The sequence below is a fragment of the Schistocerca piceifrons genome, chromosome X (genome assembly GCF_021461385.2).
Source record: "Schistocerca piceifrons isolate TAMUIC-IGC-003096 chromosome X, iqSchPice1.1, whole genome shotgun sequence".
Classification (NCBI taxonomy): Eukaryota; Metazoa; Arthropoda; class Insecta; order Orthoptera; family Acrididae; genus Schistocerca; species Schistocerca piceifrons.
This window is the reverse complement of record NC_060149.1, coordinates 424,287,466-424,314,178: the sequence shown is the minus strand read 5'-3', so window position 1 is coordinate 424,314,178 and position 26,713 is coordinate 424,287,466. Positions and strand designations below refer to the sequence as shown.

Genomic DNA, 26,713 nt, shown 5'->3' with positions numbered 1-26,713 from the left:
TGGCTCAGCCGTTGCATCGCCTGTTGCATAAAAACGTGCCCTTTCACTGGTCCGCATCATGCGATGTGGCTTTCCAGAAATTGAAGACTATGCTGAAACAGGCCCCATGCCTGGCTACTTATCAACCTGGCCAGCATCTTGTTCTTGCCACGGATGCCTCTCAATATGGGGTTGGTGCAGTCCTTGCACACCGTTTTTCTGACGGTTCTGAACAACCCATTGCTTATGCCTCCAAAACGCTCACGGATTCCCAACGAAAATATTCTCAAATTGAAAAAGAAGCTTTGGCATTATTTATGCTCTTCATAAGTTTGGTGTTTTTCTCCATGCATCCAAATTTCATCTTGTTACGGACCACAAGCCACTTGTTTCCTTGTTTCAGCCATCAACGTCACTTCCCGACAAGGCTGCGCACTGCCTCCAGCGTTGGGCTCTTTACTTGTCTCGTTTCAATTATGAGATTCATTTCTGGCCGATGGCTCAACATGCGAATGCTGATGCGCTGTCTCGCCTTCCCATGGGTCCTGATCTGGCATTCGATAGGGACAAACTTTTGTGTTTCCACCTGGATCTTGCCGAGCAGCAGGTTGTGGAAGGGTTCCCCATCACTGGGGACTGGCTGGCGGCTGCTACGGGTTCTGATCCTACCCTCTCCCTAGTTTTACGCTGTATTCAGAAGGGTTGGCCAGATCGTCCGTCCACTAAGACTTCTGACCCGTAGCGGAACTACTACGCTTTGCGTTACCGCCTCACGGCTAGGGATGGTGTTAACCTCCTCTCCACCGAAAATTCTTCGCTGCGTGTTGTGATACCTGCGTCTTTGCGTGCTTCGGTCTTGCACCTCCTTCACCAAGGGCACTGGGGTGTCTCTTGCACAAAATCTCTGGCTCGCCGTCATGTGTACTGGCCCGGCATCGACTCTGAAATCGCACACATGGTTGCTGTCTGTGGCCCTTGTGTGTCACAGGCCACCACCCGTAGTCATCTTTGTCACCGTCGCCTTCGCCTGAGAAGCCCTGGGAGCATATTCATGCTGACTTCGCGGGACCTTTTTTAGGTAGTTATTGGCTTCTCGTTATTGACGCCTACTCTAACTTTCCTTTCATTGTCCATTGCACGTCGCCTACCACCGCTGCAACCACCAATGCTCTAGCTCGCATTTTCTCTTTGGAAGGCCTTCCCTCTACTCTTGTTACTGATAATGGTCCGCAATTTGCCTCTTCCGATTTTGCGGATTTTTGTGCCCGTCACGGCGTCATGCATGTCACAGCCCCTCCGTTCCATCCACAGTCAAACAGTGCGGCTGAACGACTGGTCCGCACATTTAAGGCTCAGACGAGGAAACTCCTGACTTCTTCTGCTGCTGATGATGCACTTCTCCAGTTTCTGGCTTCTTACCATTTCAGCCCCATGGGCGACCACAGCCTGGCTGAGCTCTTACATGGCCGACAGCCCCGCACGCTACTTCATCTTCTGTGACCTTCCACCTCACGGCCGCTGGTGCCTTCGCTTGGCCGGTCCACCGCTGGCGACCTTGTATGGGTACGGGGATATGGCAGGCGGCCAAAATGGAGTCCTGGCTGCGTCTTACGACACCGTGGCTGATGCCTGTATGAAATCCATATGGACACGGGTGTTGCAGTGCGTCATTCAGACCAGCTTCGGCCTCGTGTGCTGGCAACGCCTGTTCCGAATGCCGCTACACCACCTTCGGCTCTACCTGACGCTCGCGATCTTGGAATCTCTCATTACTCACAACGCACTCCTCTCACCATCATCTCGGTGCCAGCACGAGAACTGACGCCACCAGGAGACATGCCCATGCAGGAACCAGATGACCATCATCTGTCAGAGCAACTCTACTCTCCTCCTCCTCCTCCTACGGATACCGACACATCGCCCATGTCTCCTGTCATATCAACTGGACTTGCCGCAATGAGCAGATTGGTGCATGGGGCCCCAGCAGATTCGACCCCTACGTCTCCTGTCATATCGACCCGTTATCATCGGGGACACTTCCGTCCGTATGGGAAGCCTCCTCCTCGAGACTTTACGGCCAGTCAAACAATACCTATGGACGTTAGCAATCTACAGGCCACCTCCATCAAGACCAGTGCAAAAAATTCAAAGGGGGGGAAAAGTCTTGTGACTCGCCGATCTTTCAAAGTGCCACCGCGCAGTTACACGCGTCCTCTACATGCGGCGCTGTCTGCCAGCCATGCAGCAGCCGCGCCACCTAAGCAGCCAGCCAGCAGCCGCTAGACTTGGACTGAGTGCTGATTTGACTGTTTCTGTGTACACACGTCTTACTTTGTTTACTCGATCTGTGACTTACATGTATTGTGTCATCCTAGAAATATATTTGTTCAACTTGATGTTATAACACTCTTGTGTTGAGGTATGAACTCTGCCAGTTCATATGAAGTATGTCTTTACTTTCCTCATACCCCTTACCATTATTACATGCTTGTATTCCTTTAGTAGTCCACAGGAGAGAGGAATGCGGATATATGAATCCTCTTTTGTTGTAAAGCAGCTACTACATAGATTACCTTATTATGCCTGATCATTCAGTTCATTATTAAACAGGAATTACAGTTTAAAAGCAGGTTTCACTAAAATGCTAGAACACTGCATAAATTTCCCTGTTCTTCTTGTGACTTCTGTAATGAATTCTTTGTGCCACTAATACTGTCTTCTTTCTTTTTTCAGTTGGACTTTCTAAGGATTGTTTGCAGCCATGAACATTTTGTAGCGTTGAATCTACCTTTTGGGACACCTTTTACTCCAAGCTCTGCTCCTTCATCACCAAATCCATCTATTTCGTCATCTACAAGCCAGTCATCATTTGTGTCAACACTTGTTGGAGGTGATTTAATGAGTTTTGCAGATCTGTCACCTGCATTTCGACAACAACATTTCCTGATTGGACTTGTTCTCACAGACCTGGCTACAGTCCTGGAATTACAGTAAGTTCATATTTCCAACTGTACTTTTTTTCTTCAACTTTTTGTTCTACGTGTGTGTTGTATCCTGGAAAAAATATTTACTACTGTTTCTTTTTTTTTAACAGAATAAAGAAAACTGTTACTTAAGATACAAATGAAGTTATGATGAGAAACCACCTCTTACTGTGTAAAGGAAGCACTGATTAGTACAGGGGTGGCCAGGAATCCTGCAAGTGTGCAGTTAACAGGTGTTATGCGTGCACATAGGGGCAAGCTGGCCACCCGCTTCCCTCCCCTCCCCACCATACCATCTCTCCACTCTTTCCTCTGTAATGCATTTTGTTTCCTAGCTTGCTTTATTGAATGAAGGAATAAGGTTAGTAGAAGAGCTTGAAAGAAATCATGGTTTGAAAGCGTACCTATTACCTACGATACGTTTCATTTAATTATCACAGGTGGAGTTTACAATACGTTTGATGTCTGAAACAAAATTTCTATATACAGACAAACGCAAACAGTTACGTAATTTTTCATCACTGATGTTTGCTCTTAACCGAGACTTATTAATTTTCATAAAAGCTTGGAATAAATATGATATATCCCCAAATCGCTTGAGAAATTCCTCTTTCATTGCCCCAAGTACAGAAACACATTCTGTGCAATTCTGTTCTCGCACAGTAGACAGAGTAGGGAAATGCACTGCGTTCCCTGACGAGAGCTGTCATTCCCATAGCTCAAGCTTGCTAGTGAAAACTTGCAAATCAGCCATTTCACAAATTAGCTGATTTTCTTCTTGCAAACTTGTGTTCAATGCATTCATGTGTCTGGTAATGTCCGCTAAAAATGCAAGGTCGGCAACCCACTCTGGATTTTCTAACTTGGGGTCATACCTTCCTTTGTCCTTTAAAAACTGATTTATTGGTATTCACAGCTCAAAAAATCTTTTGAGTACATTACCGTGGCTAAGCCAGCAGACTTCACTGTGGTATGGTATGTCACCGTACTCTTCCCCAATTTCAGCTAAATATGTGTGAAACTGTCTATGTATAAGCCCTTGGGATCTCAAATAATTAACTGCGTGAATAACCACTTGCATGATGTCCCCCAGTTTTGCTGCTTTTGCAAAGAGTACTTCTTGGTGCAAAATGCAGTGGATGCTGTACAATGATTCTTCTGTACGCTGTAGCTTTTTTTCTTAGTAATCCAACAAATCCCATTTGTTCCTCTTTCATTGCAGGTGCTCCGTTTGTTGTCAAAGACACCAAACATTCCCAATTTAAGTCAGCTGAATAGACAGCTTCTTCAATGGCCTTTAGGATGTCCACGCTGGTGGTTGTGCTTTTTAAAGATATCATATCTAAAAAAGAAATCCCCTGTTATGTGCAGAGCAGTGTCTATGCCGCGGATATAAATCATTAATTGCGCGGTGTCTGAAATATCTGTTGACTCATCAAGTGCGATGGAAAGTGCAATTAACTCCTGCTCTGCACTCCTTAATTGAAGGTAGATATCACCTGCCATGTCACTTACACGACGACTTACAGTCTGCCAAGAAAGAGTGATAGCTTGAAACTGATTTGCATTCAGTGGGCAAAGTAAATCAGCAGCGTCATTGATGCACTCCTTTATAAACTCACCTTAAGCAAACGGTTTTCCAGCTCTTGCTACATTAAGCGCAATCTTATAACTTGCACATACCGCTGGGCTATCATTGTTGTCATCCTGAAAAATTGAAAACAGTGCTCCATAAAAAGTGAAATCAGTTAGATGAGAGACATGATGAAAGAAAGTTGCAGATCTCTCATGACAACAGCAACTTACGTCAGATTCATCTAGTATCATCAGATCGCTCTTCTTAAGCTCAGTCAATTTCCCCATCCACTCAGAATCTGACAATAAATTGTACTCGTCCTTGTGAAATTTATTATAATGATGTTCAATACTAAACTTCTGCTGACCGCGAGAATGCTACCACATCTTAAGCATTTCGAATTTTCACGTTTTTGCACAAATCAAAAATGATTCTCCCATTCCTGTTTAAAAGACAGCAAATCTCCATGTCTCCATTTCCTTGATTCACTCTGCATTTTCCGGTACTTCAGATACAACGTTCACTACGTAGTGGTCGGTTTGCATCAACATTCGCAGCTTAGCCTGGTACTACACTGCAGCAACCTGCCGGCTGTCGCCACAGCGCCGGTCGACAATTGCACACGAGCAGCACACATGCAGCGCTGTGCGCTCATGAGCCGCGTGCAACGTCTGCCCGCCCCTGGATTAGTAGATAGACTTGTGAACAAGGAGTACCTCAGCATGTGTACTTACATTCTTCATCAGAGTGTGCACACATGTACATACCCACACTTCTCCTATGTAAGTAACCCAGCAAAGTGACACAGTGGTTAAGACACAGGACTAGCATTCGGGAGGATGAAGTTTCAAATATCTGTCATGTTGCCCAAGTTTAGGTTTCCTGTATTTTTTTCTAATTCTTTAAGGTAATGATGATTCCTTCTGCAAAAGGTGATTTTCTCCCTCATCCATCTGAACTTTTGTTCCATCTCTAATGACCTTATCATCAATAGGACATTATACTCTAAATCACACTTCCTCCATCGTAAATAAATGTGTGGTATGTAGATGGATATGTGTGTAGGGAGAGGGAGTGGGGGCTATGGAGCAGATGTTGTCCTCTGATGAAGATGGTGAGGTTGAAAACTTATCTAAAGTTTCAAATCAACTGTTTATGTGCCTATCTACTACTTGGTGCGTCTCTACATCTTGAACAGTGGCCTCTTCTTGTCTGTTTTCGCTATTTGTAATTTCTCATGTGTCTTTAGCAGAGTTGAAAGGATATTACCCAGATATTCCAGTGATAGTTTTTTTTTCAAAAATTATTTTCTGTTTGCAATGTGATGATTGGTACATTTAAGTTTTTTAATGAATGCCTAGGTACTACATACATAACAGAATCAGATGGAATGGACAGAGCAGTTTTAATAATTACAGAGAAAATTTGTGTAACACTTTTCCCCCCACATGTGAATTAATTGTTGTTTATTTATTTGACCTTTTAGGAATCCTAACCTTCATTTTAAAGTGGTCAACCTTGTGCGTAATTTGCTGACATATCACGACAGTGACCCACGATTTGCAGAACCTGAATGTAGAGCACGAGTGGCTGCCCTGTACTTGCCATTTCTGGGTATTGTCATGGATGCCTTACCACAACTTCATGGCTTTTTCCCAGGAGCTAGAGGTATGATACAGATTGTTTACACATAAATTCAGTAACTATTTTGAAAATACTCTGTAGGCTCACTGTGTAATAACTAATAATCATGGGTAACGAATGCTAGTACAGTAGAACTCCAATTATCCGAATTGCAACTATCAGGATCACTCTGAGGAAAGACATTTGTACAGTATGACTAAAATGTTGGTTTTGTTTGATAGTTATTACAGTACACGATACACTGTACATTTCTTATCATTGTAAAATCAATCCGCAGCAAATGTATTAAAAGACAAAATCTTCCAGTGAATAGTGAATACAGTACGCACATTGTTGTATTCACATTGTTATATGTGCATGCTTGTGTTTGTAGTGCCTGTCATTCAGCACAGCTTACATCAGTCTGTGTAGTTACTTTAACATTTGCACTGATTTGTTACTATAAATTATGTCTTTTTTGTTTTGTTTTGTTTTATGTATGTTTTAATTTACTCTGTGGCATATGTCTTCTATAAGGAAACACATTGTCTTATCATTGACAAACAAAATATAAGTCCTTGAGCAATTAGACAAAGGCATGAGTGGTAGGCAGTTAGCTGAGATGTTTAATGAGACACAAACAGAAACAAGTCTTCAATTGTAAACTTTGTGTCTGTTCTTGAGACTGAAGATAGGAGTTTGTTGCAAAAAGCAATGAAAACAGCAGAAAACAAGGCACCTGCAGAGACCATATTAAAGTGGTTCTTGCAGCACCAAGCATCAGGAAACCCCCTTTCAGCTCCAATTGTTTGCGTAAAAGAAAAACTTTTCACCGAGAAAATCGACAGAGTGTCTTAATTCAAAGCGAGCAATGCCTGGTTACAGAATTTAAAGGTAAGGCTCAGTATTCATGAATTGGATTTAAGTGATGAAAAACTATCAGCAGACCCAAAAGCAGCAGAAAAATTTATTGAAAAATTCAAAATTGAAACAGAATCTTATGACCCTGAATTTTTATACTATGGAGATGAGACTGGCCTTATTTGGAAGGCTTAGCCTGAAACAGTCAACTTCTAAAAAGGAAACCAGTGCTCATGGCTATAAGATTAGTAAAGATTGTGTTACCATGCTGAACTGTGCTAACTCTACAGGAAACTACAAAATACCCTTTCTGTTGATAGGAAAATAAAAAAAAAACTGCGCTTTCAAAAATACTAAGAGACTTCCTTTTACAAGAATCAACCACACACCTGGATGACTACTGCTTTGTTTTGCAAATGGTACAATTCAGTTTTCATACCTGAAGTAAAAGAATATCGAAAGGCTATAGGGAAAGAAGGTGCTGGTAATTCTGGACAGTGCACCCACCCACCCCACAGAAAGCTTCTTTATAGAGATGAATGTTTCAAAACACTCTTCATACCACCAAAAATTATGATTTTGCTGCAGCCAATTGACAAGTAGATTATCAAAACTATGAAGTAACATTATGGAAGACAGTTGTTGAGGAAGCTTTTGATAGATGATGGAATTGAAGAAGGCATTGTGGCTCATCTCAAAAATTGAATATAAAAGACTGCTCTTAAATAATGGTGGAAGCATAGAATTTGCTGCAGATAGTCACATTAAAAAGAACTTGGAATAAATTGAAAGGCATTTTGATCACAGATGAGGTACAGAAAAATAAAGATGAAAAGAAGCAGCATGAAAAGGAAGAGGAAGAAAGAGAAGCAGCATTGTCACCGAACCAGGTGCAGGATCATCAGCTGGTGAAACATTTGCATATTCTGACACTGTGCTAACATGTGTGGAGCGGAAGCCTGAGTGTGACCATATACAGCAGCTTACCATGAAGCAGATGTGAGACTTCACTGCACAAGAACGACTGAAGATGGCAAAACGACTGACTGACTGACTGACTGACTGATATGTTCGAGAACTGACATCGTAAGTAAGTACAGTACTCCACAAAATCCAAGCAACATTGTTTTGTACTGATTGTGTTAATATTAGTGGTATGTATACACAGACTTAGCTTTTTAAAAATAAGAAGTTATATGTTTCTGTGCTTTATTGAATTATCTGGATTGGATCCAATACCTAAGCAATTCTTTATGTGTGTGTAAGTACAGAACTAGAAATGAAAGATCAGGGAGCTTGAAAATGGCATTGATACTGTATTTTTTAGGTAATTTTGAGAAAAAATCTGAAGTTGAAGCTAAAATCTTCTGGTTTGTTAGTCTGCATCATACACACCTCAACAAAAGTTTGGAATATCATAGTGCTTCCTACAATGACTTCTTATAGTATACCCATTTAGGTTTTTACAGTACCTTATTAACAAAAGAAACATGATTCTTTCTGAAAACAAGAACAATTTTGGTTAGTTACAAAAAACAAAACAAAGCAGGCTCTCTCCTAAATGTACATATTGAAAAAACAAAAACAGTCAAAATCTTTATCTCATGATGATGATGATGATGATGATGATGATGATGATGAACATCAGTCTTTAACAGTATGTCCTCCCCACAAACAGATGAGTTCCTCCACTCTTTGAGATATGCTCTTGATGAGAACCTAAAGTTTGTCATGGGGTACAAGTTCCCACTCCTCAATGGCAGCTTCAGTGACGTCATGAAGACTGTCAGATGGATTCGAACGCTGTGAAATGCATACTCAATTGCATTCATGTCTGGGACTGTGCTGGCTAATGAATTTGGTTGATGTTGCATTTTTGAAGATACCAAGACACTGCTAGAGTACATTGTCATCGTCTAGGATGAAGTTGTCGCAAACTTCATGTCTGTAGGGCCTTACAATTGGTTGTAGCACGTTTTGGAGGTATTATTGACCAGTCCTATTGCCATAGATGGGAATTAGAGGGGTCCGCCATCCCATTGTTATTACTGCCTGGAACATTAAACCTCCACCTGCAGATGGATGAACTTCCTTGAACGTATCTGTATTCCTGGTGTCATCCAGTACATCTCCGAACCATAACATGTCTAGTGTCCGGTTGCAAACCAATTTTGGTCTTGTCAGCAAGTATGACATTACTCCAAGATTCGATGGTCCAGTTTTGATGTGCAAGAGCCCAGGTCCTTCAATTGCGTCAGTTCCATTGGTTCAGTGCAAAACTTATCAATGGTCTTCTGGAATGAAGACCACTCTAATGCAATCTTCTACACAATGTTTGGTCTGAGATACAAATCTCTCTTGCCCAGGAGGAGTCATTTCCAATATTTTTTCCAGTTGATGCTGGGCACCTGCAAACCAACAGTTGCAGCAAACGATCCTGCCTTGGTGTTGTCATAGGAAGACAACCACTGTGAGGTCTGTTGTCCATGTTTCCCATCTCTCTGTACTTTCTCCACACCTTAGGCTTTCTCCACACTTTGACATGTAACCATTTGGCAACATCTTGCAGTGTATATGGTGTGCTGAAAGTAAAGCCACGATCCTGACTCTGCCAAAGTTTTGTTTGCCCTTATGTGGCATGTTACTATAGTGCTGAACACAAACTGAATGAAGCTGTTGTAGATACTGGCCTACTCTTCATGTGCTGCTGTCGCAGAGGTATGTTTACATGACAGAGAAATGGCCACAAAGCATGCCAATAGTAAAGACCATCCAGTATATGGTATCTAACTGGATAATGCATGAAGTGCCTAGGTCAATGAGACCTCTGGTACTGCAGACTACATTCTACAATAGTATTCTAAACTTTTGTTGAGTGGTATATTTTTTCTACATCTCAATGTTTAAACCCATCTGCTGGGATCTTCTTTGGGGTCTTGTGGTGTTTGCAGTTAGCTGAACCTTGTGGTGTCCAGTTAACCATGAAGACGACAATATCCTGAGGAAGATCCCAGCAGAGGGATTGAAAATATCAGTCACGTAGAACAAATATGATGCCTAAAAACCAGAAGATTTCACCTCCAATGGCAACAGCGACAAAAGTCTGCAGACTTAATTGAGTATGGTCATCTTGTGCATAAAATTAATATGTAATATAAGTGGTGCCCCCTATTTGTTCATGGTAACTTTCGATTGATTAAAATGTCTAGGGAAATCAAAAGTAGTACAAGTACTAGAGAAAAGTAAAATTATTTATATATAGAGGGAAACATTCCACCTGGGAAAAATATATCTAGATGATGTGACTTACCAAATGAAAGTCGCTTAGAGGAAGCCTTCTTGGTTACCCAGGCCTGCCAACCCAAAGTTTCGTACAGATTTATTGATGACATTTTCATGATCTGGACTCACAGTGAAGAAGAACTCCAGAATTTCCTCTCCAACCTCAACTCCTTTGCTTCCATCAGATTCACCTGGTCCTACTCCAAATCCCATGCCACTTTCCTTGACGTTGACCTCCACCTGTCTAGTGGCCAGCTTCATACGTCCGTCCACATCAAACCCACCAACAAGCAACAGTACCTCCATTATGACAGCTGCCACCCATTCCACATCAAACGGTCCCTTCCCTACAGCCTAGGTCTTTGTGGCAAACGAATCTGCTCCAGTCCGGAATCCCTGAACCATTACACCAACAACCTGAAAACAGCTTTCGCATCCCGCAACTACCCTCCCGACCTGGTACAGAAGCAAATAACCAGAGCCACTTCCTCATCTCCTCGAACCCAGAACCTCCCACAGAAGAACCCCAAAAGTGCCCCACTTGTGACAGGATACTATCCGGGACTGGATCAGACTCTGAATGTAGCTCTCCAGCAGGGATACGACTTCCTCAAATCCTGCCCTGAAATGAGATCCGTCCTTCATGAAATCCTCCCCACTCCACCAAGAGTGTCTTTCCGCCGTCCACCTAACCTTCGTAACCTCTTAGTTTGTCCCTAAGAAATCCCCAAACCACCTTCCCTACCCTCTGGCTCCTACCCTTGTAACTGCCCCCGGTGTAAAACCTGTCCCATGCACTCTCCCACCACCACCTACTCCAGTCCTGTAACCCAGAAGGTGTACACAATCAAAGGCAGAGCCACGTGTGAAAGCACCCACGTGATTTACCAACTGACCTGCCTACACTGTGAAGCTTTCTATGTGGGAATGACCAGCAACAAACTGTCCATTCGGATGAATGATCACAGACAGACAGTGTTTGTTGGTAATGAGGATCACCCTGTGGCTAAACATGCCTTGGTGCACGGCCAGCACATCTTGGCACAGTGTTACACCGTCAGAGTTATCTGGATACTTCCCACTAACACCAACCTGTCAGAACTCCGGAGATGGGAACTTGCCTTTCAGTATATCCTCTCTTCTCGTTATCCGCCAGGCCCCAATCTCCGCTAATTTCAATTTGCCGCCGCTCATACCTCACCTGTCTTTCAACAACATCTTTGCCTCTGTACTTCCGCCTCGACTGACATCTCTGCCCAAACTCTTTGCCTTTACAAATGTCTGCTTGTGTCTGTGTATGTGTGTGTGTGTGGGGGGGGGGGGGGGGGATTGGAATGACTCCTTACCCTCTCCCTTAAAACCAACATCCTTCCACGTGGGAAAAATATATCTAAAAACAAAGATGATGTGACTTACCAAACGAAAGTGCTGGCATGTCGATAGACACACAAACATACACACAAAATTCAAGCTTTCGCAACCAACGGTTGCTTCGTCAGGAAAGAGGGAAGGAGAGGGAAAGACGAAAGGATGTGGGTTTTAAGGGAGAGGGTAAGGAGTCATTCCAATGCCGGGAGCGGAAAGACTTACCTTAGGGGGAAAAAAGGACAGGTATACACTCGCGCATGCGCACACACACACAGACACAAGCAGACATTTGTAAAGGCAAAGAGTTTGGATGCCTCTGTACTTCCGCCTCGACTGACATCTCTGCCCAAACTCTTTGCATGGTTCAGAGAGCACCAGGATGAGTTTACACTACTCCCCCGGCCACCAAACTCTCCGGTTCTAAACCCAGTTGAGAACTTGTGGGACCACCTTGTTCGGATATTCTCTCCATGATCCTTGTGAAACGTAGTGCAGCTGGCCAGAGGTCAGGAATCAGTGTGGCTTCACGTCCCTGTCAGTACTTTCCAGAACCTCACTGACTCTCTTCCTGCACGTCTCGCAGCAGTCCACACTGCAAAAGGTGGTTATTCAGGCTTGTGATAGTCATATTAATGTGACTGGATGCTGTAGGCAGATGAGGAATGAACATGAATGTTGTATATGCAAACTTTGGAACAAGATAAGAGACTGAGAACAAAACTGAATGCTCACTAATGTAATGGCTAAAATTTGTATAAAAGGGAATGTAACTGTGTGTTAAAATCAAACCAATTTTTTGTCTGTTCCTGTAGACAGCATTTACCTGATATTAAAAGTTTTTAACTATTTCCTAAAGTAGCATTTGCTCTGTTTCACTCTTTCTCAGTCATTTTACAACTACTGTTTGTGGTTTGACTTACATTTACTGTGCCTGCTCTGACACGGTTTCAGTTAAAAGTTACTTCTTTGTTTCTGTAATTGTAAACAAAGAGAGAGAGAGAATTTTTATTCGTATTTGCTTTTCAACATCATAAGTTCATATATTAAGTTAAATAGTAGCCAAGTATGTCATAGCTTAATTAATTGCTTCCTATTTTAAATTTGAAATCACTAAGGAAAATGCGCTCTTAGTGACTTACAAGCAATCAGATTAGATGGAGCTGCTGTGGTGAAGAGAGTGCTCTTCTTTCTCAAAATGTCACATGACTTGGATGTTGTCACTTTGTACTGGCAGTTGGTGTGACAATAAAAAATATGCTGAGTAAGAGACTAAGTGTCAGTGAATGTCATCATAGCTGGATTATAACTACTCTGAGCATGTTACTATGAAGGCACAGAGCTTTTCACATGCAGCTATGTTAAGAGTGTACCTTGTGAAGAAAGTAAACTGCTTTGGGCACTTAACAGGTTGCTTACTGGGGTCACCATTGACTGTTGTGCATTGTAGCAGGAGACAGGTGGGCCACAGTGCACCTAATCACTGACTGTAATATGGAGGACAACTTCCTTCCTGTGGGATGTAGAAGCCACCATCCCACATGTGTACCTTTCCCTCAAAGCACATCACAGGCCACAGAAATTGGTATGAGTGCAAGAACTTTGAACACTTGAAGCATAGAGTAATGTTGTTCGAACTGATGACTTGCAATCCACCCCAGTGAAAGTGCAAGCTGCTTGCCAACGGGGCACTATTCCGACAATGGAAGAAGGTAATTTTGTGTGTGTGTGTGTGTGGGGGGGGGGGAAGAAGCATATTTACATGGGATAAAAACTTGAACATTTGGCTGCCATCATCACCAACTGACAAGCAGTACAGGAACCAGTTTTTGATCAGTTGCATACATTTGTTTGCCTACAGCACCTAGCATGCAACTTGTACAGTCACCAGGATAATAATGCTCCACACTGTTGCTTCTGAATCATGTACAAATAATTTGAGGAACACTGTTAATGCAGAGTGCTTGTGTAGGTCCCTGGGTTACATGACTTCTATTATGTTGAGTGTATGTGAAAAGCCATTGAGTGAGGTGATAAATCAGAGTCTGCGAGCTCTGTGTAGTGGTTAGAGTGATGTTTGATCAGAATAGCTCCTGGATGTGAGCCTAAAATTTAGTTGTTAATTCATGTACATGAGCCTCATTAGAGATATACTAAAACCATTTGTTGAACTACAGAATCTGTAATTTCTGCAAAACAAGTGTGTGGATTTTTGTTCTTCAACTGTCAGATTAATTTGTTCTTGTGACAGGGGAAATAAAACACACCTCTGTCATTTCTTTGTGCTAGTTTTTTTAATAGTTCCAAGCCCGAGTGATGCATTTTGTGACCATTCAAATAACTTATCACATACCAAATAATATTGCAGTCATTTTTTGTACAGCTTCATATAGATAAAGACCCATGCAAATGAGAGATTTTTGCCTGATAGCACTCCACTATTCTGGAATCAGACCTTCATTTAAATTTCTAAGCACTGCTTGTGGCAAGAGGGGCAACTCGGACTGAACTAGTAAGATACATTTTGTGAGGTGGTGTGCCACTGAAGAAACAAACAATTCTGTGAAGGTTAATGAAAATGCATGTGTCATGAAGGAAAAATTTATTTTGGTTTCTTACACTTTATTGATGTTCATATGCTTATAACAACATACAGAGGAATCAGTCTAAAATAAATTATTTTCTTTTCAAGTGTTGCTGTCTGTGAATGGGATTACACAAGGCTTCAGTGAGGACCTTGTATATTATTTTCTCCAAGTTCGAAAGAAATAATGTCTTGATATAAAGCAACATGACTCATAACAAAACCACACAAGTTTGGTAAATCATGAGTGAATTTGAGAGGAATATTTTACCAGCTACAGCAATGATATGCTTTAAGCCTTGACCCCAAAATATGATCACAAATAATTCATGAGAAATGTGTTGTAGATACAAATGTAGATTTTGAAGGATTTAAATTTGTACCAAAAACATGAAGAGCTGATGTCAGAATATTTCCATAAATTGAATGGAAACAGTTATTCTAATGAAATTTTTATTCTTTGTAACAAGGCAGTATAATTTATATTTGTATTACATGATGAGTGCAACTGTTGTCCTAAATTTGCTTTCTACATATTTAGCATACTGCCAGAAACCAGTAGAAATGTAGAACAATAAACGTAACTGTGTAATTGCCTACCATTTGCCATAAAAATCAAATAATAAGAATGAGAATTTTAGTTTCACTAAAATATTGATGTTAGTTGGATGATGTACATTTCCAGAATATTAATGAAGTCATGGCACGTAAGATAGCCTATGCTGATCTTTTTTAACTTACTTTTCTGCAGGGCTTCGGGTAGTAGAGAGGTTATTGAGTAACTGTAAAGATATCAGCTGTGGCATTGTTTTAGTACTGTACTTTTTCTTAAATTAAAATTATTGTTTTGTGTACTTACATAATTTTTTCTGTGTTTCTCTTGAGAATAAATAATTTATAAAGTATGAATAACATTTACAGGTCGTATGTTGCTGGTACCAGGCTCAGATAATATGGAACCTCAAAATGGTATTGATCATTCTATTGCAATGGCAATTGCTGGTACAACAGTGTTTCCAAAGTCAGTTGGACCTGATAATCCTCAAGGCCAACAGGTAAAGTACTGTACATAGTCTATCCTATGCTAAGTTTTCCTCATTTGGCTGGAGACATTAGCATCTACAGATGTTTAGTGCTCATTGGAAAGAGTGAAGTAGAGATTAGATGGCTGTTTATGGAACTCAAAGAAGCAGCATCCAAACTTGATCTAAAAGTAAATGATCAGAAACCAAATAGATGATGAGTCAAAGATGTAGAGATGAACAAGACCACCAGTTACATCTAACACTGTGCAAACATAAATTTGAACACATTGAACAGTTCAAATTTCTAGTTGTATTGATAGATGAACAAAATTAGACTGCAAAATGTTAACAGAGCCTACTACTCTGTACAAAAACATAGATGTATAACGTGAGAAATTCCAAATTAACACCCTCAGATTTTGAAGCTCTGATTGACTGCCCACTGCAGAAGATTCTTTGTAATTATACTCTCATGAATCATTCTTAAGTTCTCATTAGTTTTGCTGCTGACACTTGTACATCATATTGATATATTCCCATTTGTCATTTTTCTTTTGCGTTTGCTTCTTAATTGCCATATTGATCCATATCTTACTTTGTGGAGCTATAAATTTATCATCTAAGTCATGCTTATTGAGAGAGAGAGAGAGAGAGAGAGAGAGAGAGAGAGAGAGACCGACCTTACTCTTAAATTATCTGTATTCCACCAAGGACTTTTCATTAAAAAATGAATGACATGTGAAGAAAAAAAAATAGTGGAAGAGAAAATTACAGCAATTGGAAAGCAGTACTTGAAAATGTGTTAACAACAGAATCCAGGGACAAGGAGTTGTCAGAGGTGAATACATTTACTTCGAGCTGAGTGGGAAATTTTTAAGGGATAAGTGTAAATAGTGACAGAAGTTCAGTATTACACTGGCAATATCACAAGTATGAAGAATGTCTGTAATGTCCCAATATCAGATCTGTTTTTCACTTGACTAATGGAGACCATAACAAGCAAAAGTCGGAACATGCAAGAAGTTAGCTGTGTGTAAATTAACTAAAGGAGACTGCATAACATAATGGCATCTCCATCATCAAAACTTCCAAAAGAACACATTCATAGAAGGTTTGTAGGAAACTACATAAATAACCACTGCAACAGTGACTCTGCCATGCACTGTTCGGTGGTTTGTAGAGTATGTATGTAGATTTATTACATGATTTTTCTTACATTAGCACCTAAAGGGGGGCCAAGATTAATATCAAATTATTTAATGAAAACAGTTACAAGATCCACTAAGCCTTCTTCTCTGAGATGTATCACATTTGTAAACCATATTTAATCTGGTCCAGGGTTCATAGAAAAAGTTACTCCTAAGTATTATTTTAAAAAATCTATGTTCTGCAGCTTCCTAGAGTTTCCAATATATCTATGCAGAAAATTAACATTTAAATCACCAGTGGCTACCTGTCTTAACAGCAGGGATATTACATCTAAAGAAATTCAGTATCTATAAGAAGTGGCCAGAGAAGTGGAGCAAGTCAGCTTCATGACTAACACTACTGCATCATATAGTTTATCAGGAAATTAGAAAGCATAGAATTACAGTGTAGTATAAGTGTATTGAAGACAGTCAAGGGGATACTGAGTGCACACTGGATGTGCACATCGGACATGTCCGAAAAAACGAATACCATCTCCATATATAGTTCAGGCTAACTGGCCATGACCTCCTCCTCCTGTGCGGATGCACACGCATTGCCCGAACTCTTACGAGACTCGGTCAGATTGTCTGCCATGAATAATTAGTGTAGTGGGCAGGGGCACTACGAATGTAGTGTGTGGACATTAAGTTGGGAATGTGGGTCTCACAGAGAGCACGCAAGGGATAAATCCCTGCAGTCGCACTATCATCTGTGCCCTCAGTGGCTCAGATGGATAGAGCATCTGCTATGTAAGCAGGAGATCCCTGGTTTGAGACCCGGTCAGGGCACACATTTTCAATTGTCTTCGTTGATGTGTATCAACGCCTGTCAACAGCGTAGGATCTTGATTTCATTATCAAACTTTTTAATCTCTGTTGCTCCATTACAACTAGGGGACATTGGCTGGTATGTACTTTTCAATGTCAATAAACTTTACCAACAGTCGTACACTTTAAGATATTTTATTTTATTCTGAAAGCAACCAGTTTTGGCAATTCATTTTGCCATCTTCAGGCCCTATATGCTTTTTTTTTTTTTTCAAGTCAATGAACTTATCGTATAGCACCATAAAACTGGATATCGTGAAATCCAATCCCTGTGCAAATGCTTCATATGAAGACGTGACATGAGTTGCTGTCACGTCTTCGTATGAAGCATCTGCACAGGGATTGAAATTCACGATATCCAGTTTTATGGCACCCCTTCCTGAGGCAAAGTACTAGCAGGAATGTACACATAATGAAATTGTACACCCATAGTATGTGAAACTGTGCTAGTACGGTATGTTGACTAGCTCATCAAAAAACTAAAATCAAATATAAAAACTGTTGTGGTTATTGATGCAGCAGTGTTTGTGTGGCAGAGATTCTCAGGTATGACCTTATTAAATCTAGCACTGAACCTCAAGTAAAATTAAGACACTTTTTTGCTCATAGTAACCATTTAAGTAAGAGATGCTTCCAAGATGGTTTATCTCCACAGAAAAGGCCTGGAGGTTAGACATTATACATATGTTGCTCATAAAATTATGCATCAGTCCCTCACAGTAATTCACATGGTGACAGTGGCATGGAGATAAAATTGAGTGTTCCTAACTTTCTGTTAACACTGTGTCCCATTGTGTCATAGTATTTTTTGTTTACCAGCAGTGTTTTAAAATTGATACTGTTTTGAATGTTGTATGCACCTTGTACTCTCACTTATCGAATTTTTGGTGTATGCACCTTGTACTCTCACTTATCAAATTTTTGGTGTGATTCAAACCATTATTTAGTAGTTTCATGTCCAATTCTTTAGTTCTGTGAAGAAAATGATACAATTGATGTTCATTGAGCTCTTTCCCCTGTCATAGTGTCTACATTTTAATCCTCATTCTTTTTCAGAATTGGAAATGTGGCTTGAGTTCTGATACAACACGTAATCTTCTTATTTGCTTTCTGTGGGTAATAAAAAATGTTGATAAAACCGTTTTGAAGCATTGGTGGACAGAGCTGCCTTCACAGAGACTGCATCAGCTCTTAGAAGTGCTCAATATTTGTATTTCTTGCTTTGAATATAAGGTAAGGCTGAAGATTTACTCACAAAATGTTTCAGATGTATGTAATCCAGGAACTAAGGAAACACAATAAATTGTAAAATGATCATCATGTGCAAGCAGGGCAACTATTATATTTTATTTTTGTGGTATTAAAGATTTGAAGCTGTTCGATAATCACAAATAAATGCATATTTGTGTGACATTTAAAAACAAAAGCAGGCAGGCAATCAATATTTGGCCTCTTTAGGGGTATAGAGCATCTAGGAGAACTCTCCATCCATCTCTGTCTTTGGTCATTTCAGTCAGTTCCAACCAACTCTTGCCAACTCTCCTTGCTTCCCCTCCCATCATCCTCTTCCTTGTATCTCTAGGCCTACCTCTCTTCCTTGTTACCCGGGGATTCCATTCCAGCGTCTTCTTTTCAGTTTTGCCACCTGACCTCATCAGTTTGTTCCCCATCTGTCTCCACTTCCTCTCACATATCCGGTCTTCTGTCCCAGGGGTTTTCAAACTGTGTGTTGTGGCTCCCAGTGGCCTTGTGGCCTCATAACAGTGACATTGCGGAAGCTTCATAAACATAATTATTTTGTTTATTTGCTTTCTGTGTAAAGAAACAATGTGTACGCTACTAGTGATATCTAGCCAGGTGGCAAGTAGGTGTTCTTACCATGGCAATGTTCTACAGATGGCACTCGAATTGCACTGTGTGGCTCATTTGTTTTTATTCAGCCATAATCAGTTTGAAGATTAGCTTTGTTGAATGCAGAGGCTTTTTTTTAATTTTGTTTGTATTCATTGATTTTTGTTTCTCTGCCAACATGAACAAATTTTTGTGTGTAAATACAAAATGCATTAATTCAAATATATCATGCAGTTCTAAAGAGGTGAGTAGACAAACATGCAGGAAGTATGGCAGCAGTTACTTGAATTTCAGTTTTACATGTACTATTGTTGAAAATAAAGAACGACTGCAGTGTGCAAAGGGCATTTGAAAAGTCCGTGCAAAAATAAAAACTACTTACATGTTTGGGGTAAGCCTTTTTTATTTATTGACATAGTGTCCTTTTAGACTTATACACTTCATCCAACCCTGATCTAATTTGTTGATCTCTTCCGAATAATAGGAATTGTCCAAGTCTGCAAAATAGCTATTAGTTGCTCCAATCACCTCCTCCTTTGAATAAAACCTTTGTCCCACAAGCCATTTCTTCAAATTGGTTAAGAAATAGTAGTCCGAGGGAGCCAAGTCTGGATAATAGAGGGGATGTAAAATGAGTTGGAATCCTATTTCGAATAATTTTGCAACATCAACTGCTGAGGTGTGTGCTGTTGCATTGTCGTGATGGAAAAGGACTTTTTTTGTGGTCCAATCGCTGGTGTTTTTCTTACAGCTCAGTTTTCAAACTATCCAATAACAATGAATAATATGCACCTGTAATAGTTTTACCCTTTCTAGATAGCCGATGAGGATTATCCCTTGCGAATCCCAGAAGACAGTCGCCATAACCTTTCTGGCCGAAGGAATTGTCTTCACCTCTTTTGGTGCAGATTCTCCCTTGGTAACACATTGTTTAGATTGTTGTTTGGTCTTAGGAGTATAGTAACATATCCATGTTTCATCCACAGTGTTGAAGCGACACTTGAAGTCCTGTGGATTCTTGCTGAACAGCTGAAACCATCCTTGCAACACTTCACATGATTCCAATTTTGGTCAAGTGTGAGCAATCGTTTAACCCATCTTGCTGATAGCTTTCTCATGTCCAAATGTTTATGCAAAATATTATGTACCCATTCATTTGAGACGCCTACAGCCCTAACATCTCACACATCTTAAGTCTTCTGTCATCCATCACCACATCATGGATTTTATCAATGATTTCTGGAGTCATAACCTCCACAGGGTGTCCAGAACATTCAGCATCACTTGTGCCCATATGGTCACTCCAAAAATTTTGAAACCATTTATAAACTGTTATAATTGAAGGTGCAGAGTCACCGTAATGTTTATCTAGCTTCTCTTTAGTCTCCTGAGACGTTTTGCCTTTCATAAAGTAATGTTTATCACCACACAAAATTCTTTTTCGTCCATTTTTTGACAATCACTCGACTCCGTTGATTCACACGAATGCCAAACACAAAGAAATAGACGAATATGGCTGAAACTTGGTGTGCGTTCTTTCCAAAGATGCTACTAACTAAGCATGACCTCGATACGTGCCGGTGGTGCCATCGCTCGGATTTTGCATGGACTTTTCAAACACTCCTTGTATCATTTGTTTCGAAGTACTGGCTACTGAAAGCATTCTTCCTAATAAAATGAGATGACATTTTGAGTCAAATCATGGTACTGCTGTAAGCAAACCAAGAGAATACTTTCCCCACAAGTTAAAAGAAATCACTGAGGGGAAAAAAGCTGTCACTAAAGAAGCTACAATTCCTCCAAAGGCTAGTGAGACTTAACATTTTGCAACAGTCGAATAAAATTTCAGCTGTCAAAAGTAAACAGCTATTGTGGAAGAAAAAGTTTGATGATACACATATACATTATGTTTTGCTTGATCTTTGCATGGATTTAGAAGACAATGACTTTCAGTTGAAGAAAGATCTGAAGTCTGTGTTTGTGGATCATTTAACTGAAGTCAGTTATTACTTTCTGAAGTACTTTCCAGAAGAAGTTGACCAACATAACTAGATCGAAGACCCTTACAGTATAGAACATCCATCAGCACTGAACAACAAGAGCAGTTGATTGCTATTTCTTCAGACTACACGTTGAAACCAAAGTTCATTCCTCATCACTGCTTGTGTTTTGGTACTTTGTGATGCAGGAGTATGTGCAAGTAGGTAAAAAGATCCCAAGGGTTTTGATATCTCCCTACTTACATGAGGTAGGTTTTTTGGCATTGACGGTTATGAACATAAAATACAGTTTGCGAATGAATGTAGAGAGAGGGATGTGAGTCGCAGTTTCCATTCTTTTACCGAGTTTTGAAAAACTGATGATGAAGATCTAAGTTCATCCTTTCCATTGATTTTGTTACAAGAATAAGATGTAATAATATTAAAAGTTGATTAAAATATGACATGCCAACAGTTAATAAAGAAATTACTATTCTTATTACTATTTTTTAAAATTATCCCACACTTTGAGTCAGATGTCATATTCAAGAGGAGCCACAAATGCTTATGTTCAGGTCAAGGGTGCCATGGGCCCAAAAATTTTGGAAACCACTGTTCTATGTGTATCTGGTTAGTTTTCCTCCAGAACTCCTTGTTACTTGGTTTTTCTAGTTGCCAGGTATTTGCTATGTGCCAGAGACACCTATGTATGAAACTCTGTAACTGTGATGAAGGTCTATTCTGAGTATGGCCCAAATTTCGCTGGCGTACGGGAGGTCAGCCTTCACATTTCTATTAAAGATATAAATTTTTGTTTCTATGTGATGATTCTGTTTCACCGTATTGTATATAATTGTATGAAGACAGAATTTCTTTTTGTGTTTCTTCACATCTTCTCCAGCTAGACCACCTTAAGTCACCACACTATCTGGGTACAGGAATGAGTTCACAGTCTCCACCTCCTGCTCCCCTGTAAACAGAAGCTCTTCCATGTTCCCAGAATTTACTCTCATTTCCTGTGTTTTATGTATATTTATCATGAGACCAGTAAGCTCTGCTTCTTTTTTTTTTTTTTTTTTTTTTTTTTTTTTTTTTTTTTTTTTTTTTTTTTTTTTTTTTTTAGAGAATTTAAATCATGTTTCATATTGTCAGCCATTGAATGAACAGTTTGTGAAGTCTAAATCCTACAGACATTCATGGATTCCCCATTGGATTCCTCTTCTCGTGCCTGCTGTTAATCTTCTTGTAGCTGAGTCAGGGACAAGTAGAAAATGTGTTGGTGACAAAATATGTCCCTGCCCGAATTCAGTTTTTGTCTCTATTGGCTGTAAGATTTCCCTTGTGGAGTACACAATGTTTGTAGCCATCATACAGTCTTCAGTTATGTTTAGGACTTTCTGTGGTATACCCAGGACCGTACTGAGACCATGGCGAGGATGGCCCCCACCAGTGGCACAGGTGGGAGAGGGGGGGGGGGGCAAAAACTAACCAAAAAGGAATAAACAAACAGGAAAATTATTTAATAATGAACTGGGAGAGATACATGAGTTCTTGTACTCCTCATGTTCCTGTCTTCTGACTATGAGAAGATGCCTTCCTCTCAACCTGAGGCTGTAAATGTGTGTTGTTGTGACAGTGTCATTGCGTCTAAGTATCATAATGATGTAGTGACTACTGCTAGATAGGCACCACTCGGATTGTGTCATCAGTGTGCATGGTTCACACAGCTTCTGCCTACACAGCTAACTTATATTCAACAATGGAGTTTTTGCTGCGCTTTGCTTGCAGTGGTATTGTAGGGTACCAAAAGTTCGCAAGTGGGTGCTGAAGAAAATATACTATTTGACTGAAGGATTCTGATTTTTGCCAGTTTCTGCCAACTGAAGGGTGGAGTGAAACTGTGTATGCTAGAGAGCTTCAAAGTATGAGATACGATAGTAACTGAAATGGGTAACAGATCTCACATATGACAAGTCATTTTATCTCACTTTAATTTACTGCTGGGAACACCATAAATGAGAGTTCTGTATCTTATTCTGAAAGAATACACAGTAGATTTTGGTACATGTCATCTGATTAGTATTCATGATAGTACCTCAAACTGCTGCTTAGCGTAACCACAAGCACTCTGCTACCCGAGTAGCTGCTTCCTTTATGTAGTGCACACCTGATCTTTCAATGGGAGACCTATAATTCTCCACCTGATAACACAGGTCCAGAAACCTGAAGCCAAGACTGTCACAGGATTGACAAAGCCTTTGGTTGAGACCCTCCTCTCCACTAATCTATCCTGTATAACTCGATTCACATCTGTATACAGTACCTACTGCACCCTGTATCTGTTTGTGTTCACCCTCTACAATTTTTATCCCCCAACACTTTCTTCCATTACTAAATTTATGATTTCTTGATGCTTCAAGATTTTTAGTAAATCTACAGTGAAGGTCGTACAGACTAACACATTTCATCTGGAAAAACCAAATTTTACAACACACGTAAGAGTTGACAGTAATTACAGTTGCCAGTTTAATTTTAATAGCTTTTTATAATCATCATATTATGTGAATAAGTCCATAGTAACCATAGCCTAGCAAATATGCCTTAATGAAAACAGATAGACTAACCTTATGCTGCTGAGTGAGGAGGTGGAATAGCTAGTTATTCATGAGGATTCAGTTACGATAAGTGCCCTTAATAAAAGATTTATGTGTCTATTAAATTATGAACAGTTGTTTATGAGCCATGAATGATGGGTCACAACAAAGTTTATATTTGAATAAATTTACTATTTTTGTAAGGTGAAACATGATGATGGAATAGTTCCTTTGAAATAGACATGGCCGATTTCATTTCCCATTCTTCCCTAATCTGAGCATGTTCTCCGTCTCTAAGGCCCATATTACACTGTCAAAGATGTTTGACAAATCTCTTACATAAGCTAGGACAATGCCCTAACTTAAATATATAAAAAACTTAATGTAAATATCTTCAAAAATCCATATTATTTTCATTTAGCAAACAGAGACAGTAGAAGATATGTATTTCATTAGTAAAAAACTCTGTCTACTGCCTTAAAAATATTGGTTTATTAGGACCTAAACAGATCCAATTAATTCCTGTAAATATGTACTGTAAAACAGACTAAGTAATTTTAGCAGAGAGTACAGAATGTCTGAGTAATATTCCAGTAAAACTGACATCCTGATTTGACCGGAGATGGCACAACCAGTTTCTTTGATTTAAAGGAGTTTTTCAAATGGGCATATAAGTAATTGAAGATGTCTTTGTGATACAAGGTGATCAAAATAAAACTGACCAAAAATTATTTCTGGAATTTCATGACAATGCAATCTCAACAACAAAGAGATCACCCAAGAACAAGTGCATCTGTGTTTTCAGCAAGATGGAACAACTGCACATGCAGCCTTCGCATGAGTTCATGAGGTGTTTGATGAGGAGAGGAGAGGACAGTCAGCAAAGGCAGTAAACTCTCCTGTCCTCTAAATCACCTGAATGACCTTCAAGAGCACCTGATTTTTTTCCTTGTGATTTTTATCTGGGTGGAAAATTGAAGGATTAGGTACACTTAAATAACAGCCACTTTCTCAGAGAGCTACAACAGAACACTGAAAATTCTATTGCTGTCATACCTTAGACTGAGCCACTGTATGTATGTTACAGTTTTGTGAATCATACAGAGTGCTGCAATACCATCAACAGTGGTCATTTCCTGTAAAGAGCAGTTGTGTAATTCATTAACTTGGGGGTTTTATTTTCTGTCAGATTTCTAAAAAAAAATATTGCCTAGTTTTATTTTGCCAACACTGTATTGCTTAATGCATAGTACTTATTTAGATAATTATCTCTTTCTGTTATGGATGTCTATACTCCTGATTTTAAGAAACTTCCACCATCTTTCATAGTCTCATTTTTTCCATTAGATCTCAAAACAAAACATTTAGTTCTAGGATTTAACTGACAAATTTTGAGTGTTGGCAATGCCAGCTCAATCACAGTTTAACTTTCTCTAGAGTATAGCCTATTACCTTACTTTACTCATTTATACATTTCTGTTATTTACTCTTTTCTGTACATATAGCATAATGTGCAAGTGTTTGCAGATTCAAGTCAGTTGCATTTTAGTAAATAGAAACAATACCACTGATGTTTTGTAACAGTATTAGAGAAGGAAAATTGCTACTCGCCATATAGCAGAGATGCTGAGTCACGATAGGCACAACAAAAAGCTATAATTGTGTGCTATCGCTGCTATATGGTGAGTAGCAACTTTCCTTCTCTAATATTGTTACATTCCATCATGGATTTTCCATTGTTTGATTTCCACTGATGTTTTGACTTTATAAGTACAAGTCCCTATCTGTTTGCACTGTTTTACCCCATTCTATGTTTCAGGGCAAAAAAGCTATTAAAAGATTCTCACAACAAAGTTTTCGTAAAACAACTGACATCAAATCTCGCTTGGAAGATGTAATTCTAGGACAGGGGTCAGCACGAAGTGAAATGATAATGCGACGTAAAGGTATGCATTTATGTTGATAATAATAGAAAACTATGGAATTTTGTTCTCCCATGTGTAAGTGTTTTGTTTATAGTTCCAGAAAAGTCTTTGTACACAGAGTAGTCTATTTATCTGATGACTGCACAAGTGGCACTCTAGATAGCGGGCGGTGGGTGCTCCGTTGCCCAGCAAATCAGATGCAGTGCCGCCCATTCGACAGGCCTGCATGGCTCTGGTGGGTGGGTGGATGGCAACACACTCCCATTTGTGCGGTCATCAGGTAAATGGAACACCCTGTAGAATCATATATTAATGTAATTATTCTCCTTGTCCATGCAGAGAAGAATCCTCCAGCTTCTCCTGGTTGGCCAGGTGATCGATTACGATGGCGCAAAGAACAAATGGCATACCGTCCCACTGCAGAACAGCCAGAACGACCAAGGGCTGAAGTTGAGACAGATGCTCACATAGAAGGAAATCTGGCCACAGAAGTCAGCTTTGTTATTCTAGATACATTGGAGCAAATTGTTCAGGTGCGTACTAGATATCAGCACAATAATTGTATCCCTCTTATTTGTTAAAAAGTCAGCCTGAAATAGTTGGAGGTTGTTTAGGTTGCTGAAACATGTTTTCACTGAAAGTTCTTTTTACTGGTTTTTTAGCTTTTTAAATATGTTCAACATTCACTACAATTATGTGATTTGATGTGAACTCCATCTTTATTTGTGCTGATTTTCTCACTGACAAGGAAAGGTTCCCAGGGATTGGATTAACTTTTGGAAACCATATATATAGTGTTGTATTTTAGACTCCCAGGTATCACACCTTGGATCCATCAGTCAGAGTGAACCCTCATTTGTGAGTAACCAGTAAAAAAATGTTTTTTTTAAATTTAACATGATGCTCTAGGGCAGGTGTGGGCAGGAATCCTGCACGTGTGCGGTGCACTTGCACGCGTGCAGTTAACAGGTGTTCTGCGTGCACACAGGGGCAAGCTAGCCACCCGCTTCTCTCCCCTCCCCACCATACTGTCTCTCCACTCCTTCTTCTGTAATGCGGTTTGTTTC

At 40.0% G+C, this 26,713-nt stretch overlaps 1 protein-coding gene across 1 annotated transcript in view; it reads left to right on the top strand.

Moving 5' to 3' along the window:
* Window positions 1–26,713, top strand: part of LOC124721982 (dedicator of cytokinesis protein 7) — a 274,882-nt gene that overhangs the window by 164,790 nt on the left and 83,379 nt on the right. The window contains exons 22-27 of the mRNA XM_047247149.1: window positions 2,713–2,969; window positions 6,026–6,207; window positions 15,176–15,309; window positions 18,354–18,530; window positions 25,541–25,667; window positions 25,986–26,179. Of these exons, the coding sequence (XP_047103105.1) occupies window positions 2,713–2,969; window positions 6,026–6,207; window positions 15,176–15,309; window positions 18,354–18,530; window positions 25,541–25,667; window positions 25,986–26,179 (1,071 nt within the window). The remainder of the gene's footprint in view (window positions 1–2,712; window positions 2,970–6,025; window positions 6,208–15,175; window positions 15,310–18,353; window positions 18,531–25,540; window positions 25,668–25,985; window positions 26,180–26,713) is intronic.